At 43.1% G+C, this 9,898-nt stretch overlaps 1 protein-coding gene across 1 annotated transcript in view; it reads right to left on the reverse strand.

Moving 5' to 3' along the window:
- Nucleotides 1–2,013: 2,013 nt before the first annotated feature.
- The window catches only part of LOC104957756 (Krueppel-like factor 7), a 33,535-nt gene continuing 25,650 nt past the window's right edge, over nucleotides 2,014–9,898 (reverse strand). The window contains exons 3-4 of the mRNA XM_010785411.1: nucleotides 8,319–8,442; nucleotides 2,014–5,167 (exon numbers count right to left, since the gene is read on the reverse strand). Of these exons, the coding sequence (XP_010783713.1) occupies nucleotides 5,116–5,167; nucleotides 8,319–8,442 (176 nt within the window). The 3' untranslated portion in view covers nucleotides 2,014–5,115. The remainder of the gene's footprint in view (nucleotides 5,168–8,318; nucleotides 8,443–9,898) is intronic.

The raw sequence follows: 9,898 nt of genomic DNA on the forward strand, positions 1-9,898 counted from the left end.
GTGATTATTAGCTCTTTGTTATAGCCTAATGAATCCTTACCTCGGACACTGAAGTATAATTTGGCAAGCTACTTATCCCACTCTTTGTATTTTAGAAGAAAACGTTTTTGCTGAATTGCCAAAGAACATTCAGCCCTTCTTTTTAATCATTGCCATTTACACATATTTGTATAATATTTCCTATTCTTTGTACGGTATTTTTCCCGCCAAATTGCCTTAAAACAAGACATGCCTAATGCAACACCTCACAATGTTTGTACTGAGCTGGCAATTCTCCATAAGATTTTATTAGATTTAAGTTATTTTCTTCAACTGCATATCCTGTTTCTTTTCTCATCTTGCTTCTTTGTTGTGCAAACACATACAATTGCAAATTTCTCAGATGCTAAGATGTCTTCAGAGTAGTCTTATTGGTACTGGAGCTGTTTCATACATACCAAAGAAAAAAGGATTGCCTGCAGACATACTTTTTCGAATAAGTGCATTAACCTTTTGGAATGTGTGTTGATGAAAATGTGGTCCTTGCTCTGCTGAAACACATTAAGAACCGTTTGGTGCTGCTGTGAACTCACATGCAGCCTCATTTCCATCACATGGAATGGGAAATGACGATCGGAAAGCGATCATGGGACGTGCGACCTTTGTTGAAAAATGACTCCATCGCTTCTAATTTCATAACGCGTCTGTGGGATTGACGTAGTAGCTGTAGTTAGGTAGATAATGTGGGGCTGTCTGTAATTACCGATAAAAGAACATTAGGTTCGACAGATACGCGTAAGCTTCTTGATGAGGGTGCCCATTTCAATTAGGGAGCATTACATGAAACAAAAAACCTTATGGGAGTTTCTCACTGCCAGACCCAAGGAGAATTAATACACTGCATAGGGCCATTTACCAAGGAGTAATTACTCCCTAATTAGCCATTAGTTATTCGATTACCCTTTTATCAGCTAGTCATGGTCAAAAAGGCAGGAATAGCGGATAAGTCATCACCTTGGTTGGTAACAGATGTAATTAACATGCGGTAACTCCCTCGGAGGGAGCGCATTCAGGCTAAGGGAAGGCATTCTGGCCCATTTCCTGCGTCTGATCAAAAGGAACGATAAATCAGAGGGTCTTTCGATCCATCGAGGAGTGCGTTGCTGCAAATTGCAGAAAAAGGAGGTTGTAAATTAATTTTCCTACCCACTTTAACCCACTTAGTGTACTGATTTAGCTCGGGAAAATGCAGCAAACCAGAAGCAGCCCAGCCTGAGGAGTTGTCTGGTCAGTGGGATATAAAAAGTGAATGTACTCTGGGCGCTCTTTGTTAGCACACTGAATAGCCCTGTGATTGAGAGTGGATAAAAAAAAGATATTCTTTGAGAAGATGGTTGATAAGGCGCATATTGTTGCCGGACGAACAGACTGTGAATACTCCAACTGCTTCTACCATTTATTACACGTAATTACATTCTTAAATAAAAACGATTCACCGAACAGTTCCTTGCATAGAGATATTACAATACCAATTTAAAAAAGGAATTATGAAACAAACCGGTAACAAAAATAAATCTTTCTCATTTTTCCATAATAAAGAACATTATCGTACCCATACATCATAATATACAAATGATAAATTTGAAACACTTTGTACAGCGAAGAAAGAAAAGGAGAAAGACAACGGAGGAAAAAGGTGGCGGAGAGGGCGGGGGAGGGNGGAGAGGAGTTGAAAGGGATCATATCTGAGAAAATGGAAGAGGGAGAAAGGGGGGGCGATGAGGGAATGCTGGTAGAAAAGGGGGGTGCGTTTGATTTGAAATTCAGACCTAGTGGAAACAGAGGTGGTGTCACACATAGTAATGTCCCCCCCCCCCAGCAGAGCAAAAGCTGCAGTATGGATCTCTGACTCCCACAAGGTGGCATGAAGAAACTGTGAAAAACACACAAGGAGAACGGAGTGTGTGAGTGTGTGTGTGTGTGTGTGTGTGTGTGTGTGTGTGTGTGTGTGTGTGTGTGTGTGTGTGTGATTTTGAATGTGCATGTATGTGTATGTCTGTTTAGGGGGTGTTTGCATGCATGTGTGTGAGCGTGTGTACATTTGTGCTAAAAAACAGCTACTATACAGACTTTGTGATCAGTGTTTTATCACCCGGGGGGGTCGTCGTGTGAAGTGTCGAGCGGACAGAAAACATCAGATATGCGAGTGATTTCTCCCCCAAAAAAATTCAGAGTGCAAATACAAACAGACGAAGAACACACAGGCACGGCAGAATTGACAATCATTCATTAAGATGACACAGAACTCAACCGCTTCCTCTGACAACATGAAACAACCTTTCCGGAAAACACATTCACATTTTGAAATCCTTCAGTCTTTGACATTTGTTAAAATTGTTCAGTATTTTTTGAATATTCCCATGTCTCCGCTCCGGAAAATGAAACACATTCAGTGTTTCTGTGATTGGTACAGGACAAAAAAACACTTCAGATCTGCACATTCCCACACATTCGCAACAAGAGGGTGCCCCATTGAAATACTGAAACACACGAGTAGAGCTGCCATTGATGATACCATTTTAACCCATGAGTTAAACTGCTATTCTTCATTTAATCCATGAGCAGGAAAACCACAAACCTGCTCCGACTTTCCCATCTGAACTGGACATTTTTACATTTTCTACAAACGTTGCTACGATTTTTCGCTTATTCCAAGGTTGGATGGTAGCATTGAAAGCGTTGCAACCTGAATGGTTATTGAGAATTTTTGGTCTTTTTTGAAAATAAACCAGGAGAAAAAACGTGGTTTCTATTGTGGTCCCTCCATGTTGTCTTTGCAAATAAACGCCTGCCACCGAGATGTTCAATATAAAAAGTGAGCCTGGTATATTTGCACGTTTAGACAGAAGGAGTTCAATATTTATGCGAAGCAGCACACAGCTTCTACTTCCAGAGCCGCGGACAGATCATGTGCAGATATGATTGAGCGGGGCTGCATTCATACCCGAAATTGAAATGCGCCGCTGGTATACAGAGTGAAATCAATTTACTGCTTCCCCTGCCAAAAAAAGCAGGCTGCTGTGTGCCTCACTTTGCCTCAAAGTATTACAAGTCTTGTAAAATAAAGAAATAAACACATTGACATAGTAGTTTCAAATCCTGTTCGTAGGAATCCTGACAATCTACTTTTTGTCCAAGCTGCCTGTTTGTTTTATGTGCGCTTGAGTTGAATCGATGCTCATTGAAAATGTATTTCTATCTGTGGATTAAAGATGGCAAGAGCAAAAAGCAAGATCTTTGTTCTGTTGGACAAGACTCAGATCACCAAGGACAAATGGTAATTCCAGTTCTCTCGGAGTGTATCCGTGTGTCGTGTGTGTGGGTTTCACTCCTCTGCACTTTCAAGAGCTGATGGGGCTGTTATCATGTGCTGACGGAGCAGATGTGTTCCTCCCCTAACCCATTCCTGCCACCCACTTGAAATCCACACTCCCCGCTGGTCCAGAACGACCAGTAAAAAGCTAACAGCCACGACTAGCTAGTTGTTCCGAGGCCATTCAGTTCAACAGTGAAACTACAAACTCACATGTGTGTTTTCATGGGCCTAGCAACATGTACAGACTTACAACAGATACATTCAAATTGATTTGCTCCAAGAAGAGCCACCCAATTGATTGAATTTGTCCCACAAGTCCTTCCGTGTCCAGCAATCTGCGTTCAGACATGCATGTGAGGTCAGGAAGTCTGCAGGAATGTTCTTGGATATGCATAGGGCCCGATTAGGAGAGCTGTTGAATGCGGCTTTTAGGAGTTCTGAATGGGTGGTGTGAACAGGACAAAATCCTCAACCCAGTGACTGTTGCTGCCAATCACTCTTAAAAGGCCAAAGAGATCATTTCAGGCATTACAGTAGACACTTTTTTGGCTGCCTCCTTTTACGATGTTTCCTTCAAAATGGTCTCTTTAATGTCAGTTTTCAACAAATAGGATAATCTTTTCTTCAGTGTAGCCTTCATTATACATGGTAATCTTGTACAGTGTGCTATTGCAGTCCACTAGCTGCTTCGACTTGTGCATGTGGCTTCCCGCACACGGACGGCATGTGGAAGCCAGCCAGCGCTGGGGGGGGGGAATTTTTACAAAAAGTTTGTCAATTGTGCAACCGTTCCTGACAACAACTCGTAAGATCCTGGAGAGGGACAAATTGATGGATGGTCTATCCTCTCATGAGACGATCTGTTCCTGAAGACATTCTAGGAGATGAACAGTCTTTCCCAGAGTGGATCAGTTAGCCTCATTCTAGTGTTAACCCTCAATGGATGATATCCGTGAAGCAAGCCAGTCCTCGGGATGACCTCCCTCTGTCTTAACAGCACCTAAGTGCAACAATCCAATCCTCAAATCCAATCAAACGCTCCGTTCAAACAAGTGCTCCGATGCCAAAGAACCAGAAGGATTTATACATGTATCCAGTTGGAAGATTGATAAAGTATCTATACTATATATCAGATGATAAACCCTTTGGTGATTTGTAAAGGCTGTGGCAGGTTTGAAGGAGAGAAATCCCGCTTGCTTACCCTGCGAGAAGATTCTGTTGAGCTACTGTCAGGAAATAACTGTTCTCAACTCAAGGTACTTTTGAAGAAAAAGGAAATCTCGAATATACAAAGAGCAGAAATCGCTGTACAACTGGTCCAGTTTGGCGTTGGTGAGCTCGCTGGGTGAACATTTTGGAAGCCGAGGGACGGTTGCGCCGGACGACAAAGAGCTGCCAACTGCAGGCACGCGGTCCACCATCCATCGAGACACACATGAGGGGTGGGACGGAGCGCCTGTATCGTCCACGCCACAACACCAGGAGACATTTGTGAGGTTACGGCATGTCTCCGTGGAATCATGGACCAACTAGTAGAGCACAGATTGACACTTGGGATATGTCCGGCTTCTGCGTTTCCGTAGCTAGCGTCCTTGTGCGGTGCTTTTCCATCCGGTCCAGAACGGCCAAATTTGGAGTTTTTCTCTCTCTCTTATATCCATGGTGTTATTTCTCTGCAGATGAAGCTCCCTCTCCTTCTTCCACTCCGCCTCCATCCCCCTTCCCTTCTCTTCCACTCCCGCTGACCTCTCTCGGATTCCTCAGATGTGCCTCTTCATGTGTAGCGCCAAGTGATCCGACCGCGAGAAACACCTGCAAACCAAAAGAGAGGGGGGAAACAGAGAGCAGCTTGTTAGCTTGTTACCGACGCGGGGAAAAAGAAGTTTGTTTTGTCGATGGAGCTAAATGTTGCTGTTAGCTAGTGAGCGCCGAGCCACTAATGCACACGCAATTAGTATATGTGTAACTAATTCATAATCAGCATTTTCAGCGGCACTGCTAATGACTTCAGCTGTGCCATGAATAACTAGAGAGCCTGCAGATGGATCTGTTGAAACAGTGTTGAGGAGAGAAACTAAACATGTGCTCTAAGATGTTCACTAAATTAGATGAATAGAAGCCACTCATATGTTAAGGCATAGCAATAGTGTAACATGGAATTGCATTGGACATTTTATTAAAGTATACTTGATTATTTTTCAACCTGTTGCAACAAATTGACATAATAAATGCTCTGTCTCTTCCATGCATGCTTACAAAAAGATGCTTCTATCACAGGATACATGCTAGAACAGTTTTTCTCCCACCTGCTCGCTGAACTAACTGCAGCTCCATTCCCCAGAAGAGCGATATTCAAAAGGCAAGTGTTGCTTTCTGTTAGGTAATTGGGAGCTGAATGTTCTGGTGATTAGTGTGTTAGGAAATATTGGAGATGGAGACTTGTTTTAGAGCCTATTAAAGTGGTTCTATTTAATAATGTTTGGGAGAAAAACAAGACACTACATGCAGCAATGCTGCTAATTTGACACATTTTTATTAATGTTCTCCTGGATTTTCAGATAGCACGCCAGGAAATGCTTTGGAAGGGGATTGTGTCTGGTTGCCAAAACTGTCTGAAATTGGAAATGTGTTAATATTTCAAGCTAGCAATTTGGTAATGATACCTCAAATAATATAACATTTTTAATTAAGCATTTAAATAGAAGGCTTGGGAGTCGGATTCCTTTTCACATTCCTGCAACTGTTGATTTTTTTGTACTCCAGTTTCAGTTTCTCTCCACTGAGACAGGGGCAAGTGTATGAGATGTCTAGATGAATCAGTGTTTGGCCAAGAGGGGGAGTTACACTGTGATGAGCCACCAGTCATCTGTCTTACTGTCACACCTGCTAGTGTATATGAGTGTGTGCACACACACACACACACACACACACACACACACACACACACACACACACACACACACACACACACACACACACACACACACACACACACACACACACCGTATCACTTATAAAGAAATGTGACATTGGATCTTCGTTCATATTTCAGATTCATAAATAACTAAATCCTGTTTTATTCAACTGATACATTTGACTTAAAGTATTAGCAAAATTGTGTGTATGTGGCAGAAAATAATAGAAAAAAAGAACAAATTAAGACAAAGAAATACAATAATAATTTGTATGTCTGAGGTGTTTGGGTTAGGAGGCATTTCACCCACATTTTTACCCCGGAGTCTCTTGCACATTGTTATACTACGATGGCTCCCGCAGACAATATTGCTCAGAGACCCCAGAGGTGTCAGCGTGGGCCGGATCACAGACAGGAGGGTTGTAATTAAAAAAGGAGTAAAGATTTTTGTGTCTGAGTCAGGCTGATCTTCTCATAATGGCCACTGAATGTTTGATGATTTTGCCACCGGAGCTCGACAAATTAACATTTTGCTGTGGTTCATAATTAAATAGGAGCCAGGGCGACTGATTAAGATGCAAAGTCTCAGGCAAATTACAATCGGAAACACTCTTCAAAGTGACAAAGCCGAGCACCTTTTCACCCCGGTAAAGATTAGGGGAGGAAATGTGCTCCTTCTGTGACTGTGTAAACAAGACGTGGCATTAGACAGTTAGGGAGAGCCATACATTAAACCATCATCCCATAACATTTCCTGTTATAAGGCTATAAAATGCCTGGTAGGTTTAATGGTGCTAATCCAACATAAGGGAGGGTTACAGCTTCCTTACATTTGACTCTTAAATTCAATTTAGGGCGCAAAAACACCATGTTTTTTTAAAATTACTTAACATAGTGGTTTAGGCGCCACAACTACGTGGTTAGGTCAAGGAAAAAAGTTGTGTTTTGGTTAAAAAATAAGCACCGTAGCCTAGATTACGTATTCTGGGAAACTTTGCTCAGTTAGGCTAGCTAAATAACCAAACCTTGGGACACAGGAAACAATTACCGTCTCCTAGGTGAAAGTCCTGTCCATCCATTCACTTATCCCAACTAACATAAGAGGACCTTGCCAGTCATACTACGTTAACGGGCTTCCTACTTAGCGTCCGTAATAACTACTTCTTCCTCAGTAACCATGTGAATAGATGATGACGCCATTCTGAACCTACTCGGGGTGTAGCAGGCACTTGCTAGGACGCTGATCACCGCTGATAAGGGCTCTTAAATGGTCTGATATCATCTTGATCTGGCGGATCAGACCAGGAATCATCCGGCTTACAGGATAGTCTCTCCAATCACTTTGCCAACCTTGGATTTGATTTACAGCAACACACACACACACATGTATGTTGGCTTATGGTAGCTTTGTTAATTCCCCAAATAAAAGTCCAACACATAATTGCCTTTTCAAAGAAGGAATACCTAAATGTTTTATAAGCTGTGTTAATGGTTGATGATGGTCCATCGCAGTGATTTTCACGACGTGTCAACCCTAAATGAAAAGTCTGTCATAGTGGCTGATCTGTAAAGAATTAAAAAATGTTACTATGGTTCATTTCAAAGTGATATTAAATTAATATTCTATTCAGTGATGTGTTATAATGGGTTCTACAGCCATTTTACACCTCGGTCCCAGTGTGAAAGCAGCCTCCAAATCAAGGCCATGTAGCATCATGTGAGTAGGTGCACTATTAATATGCTGCACAGGGCCTAATGTGGGGATAGAGCAGAATAAGCAACCTCCCCATTGAAACACGGAGCAGGTTGTGTTTTGCGTATGTTGCTGAGGAGCACACATTAGTAATCCTGCCAGCACACTTTTAAACTGGGTCAGTACCAAACACATTTGGGTGTGTTATCGGCATCTTGTAGCGCTGCTCTGCAGAACCAAACTGAACACAATGGGAGCCCGCTGTGCGAGTGGAAGTACTTCAAAATAAGCGTTGGGAAAATGGAAGACAAACATACAAGGGAGAGGAAAAGAGGAAGAGGTGTGTTTTGACAGACCTGTCACAGTGGTTGCACTTAAAAGGCTTGGCGCCGGTGTGTTTGCGGTAGTGCCTCGTCAGCTCGTCGCTCCGGGCGAATCGCCACTCGCAGCCCTCCCACGAGCACTTGTACGGCTTCTCACCTGGGGGATGAAAAAACACGCATAAGCACCTGTTTCATCGCCGCTCCACCAATCACACGCCTGTTTGTCTACTGTGGTCACCTCCAAATATGCCTCCAACGTGATATATTTCCAGATTTCAAGTCTACGTGCAGAGATTCTATTTAAAATATATTTTAGGGTTTGTATTCTGCTTCACTGATATCCCTTTAACTTTTTCCCCTTTTTTCAGAGGCTGGAAAGAGAGCCGGTTAAAAAGGAGATGGAGAAGCTCCCACTGGTCTTCAATCTTGCTGAACACGCAGAAGAGGAAGAGGCTAGAGACAAGTGGGGCGAGAGAAGAAGTGGAGAGAGGGAGAGGATGAAGGAGGAGGGGGGGGATTAGAGGCAAGGTGGGTGAGAGGAGGTGAGATTGAGAAGGAGTTGAAGAGAAGTGCTGCAGAAGTGGATTAAGGCAGAAGAGGCTGCAGATAGAGGGAGGAGGTGGAGGGAGAGAGGGGTGGGGGGGGGGGTTGATAATTAGGCCAGTCACACAGCGTAATGGCAAGGAAGACACAATCCAGCCAGCTGCGTCCAAAAGATGTCACCTGGATCAGTCACATGCCATCTGGACCAAACACACTGACACACTGACCAGATTCGCTTGAGCTGTCTCGGCACAAAAAACCAAGACTTAATTTGTTGAATGCGATTATCAAAAAGGGATCAATGGATCCAAGATTGAGAGACAGTGTTTGTTTGGTGTCATTATCTGCACCAGCTGTTCAGGAAAGTCACCGGTCTGTTCATAAGGCAGGAGGTACAAAATCAATGCTGTACACTGTATGCCTTTGTTCCAATTAAAGGTACATTTCTGGTGTGCTGTACTAAATTGCTGAACTATGACCCACTCACGCACTTTGTGTCAGAGTCAGTGAGCGGGCTATTAACAGGAATCATGTACAGTTAGATGGTGAGAAACAGAGGTGCATAGGTCACAGCTGTGTTGAGGTGATAAATGAACAAGTTTGAAAGGGATGGCCTCCATTAGCAATTATGAAATGCCAAGAAATACCTCCAATGAATACAGATTGAAACGCTTAATCAATTGTGATTCATGTTTACACTCTTCCTTCTTAACTACATCATGTTATGTCAATTTGAAAGTAAAACAAAAACCATTGTTGGCACTAAACTAATTTGTTGTGCTGAATTTAAGCACTTTTTGGTTTAGAGACCCAGGAATTAGCCCTATCCAATTAGCCATGTCCCCATTGTGGCCACCTCCATACTGCCTCACTTCCCAGAAACACCCGGAGCAGCAGGTCTGGGCCATCCCACTCCGGCCAATGAAATTCCCGTGAGGCAGGGATGCCTGAATGTGTTGCCTGGCAACGGGAGCGAGGGGGGCTGGGAGCATGCGTGTGTGTGTGTGTGTGTGTGTGTGTGTGTGTGTGTGTGTGTGTGTGTGGTGTGTGTGTGTGTGAGAGAGAAGAGG

This window comes from Notothenia coriiceps, unplaced genomic scaffold (genome assembly GCF_000735185.1).
Source record: "Notothenia coriiceps isolate Sejong01 unplaced genomic scaffold, NC01 NC01_scaffold00027658, whole genome shotgun sequence".
Lineage (NCBI taxonomy): Eukaryota > Metazoa > Chordata > Actinopteri > Perciformes > Nototheniidae > Notothenia > Notothenia coriiceps.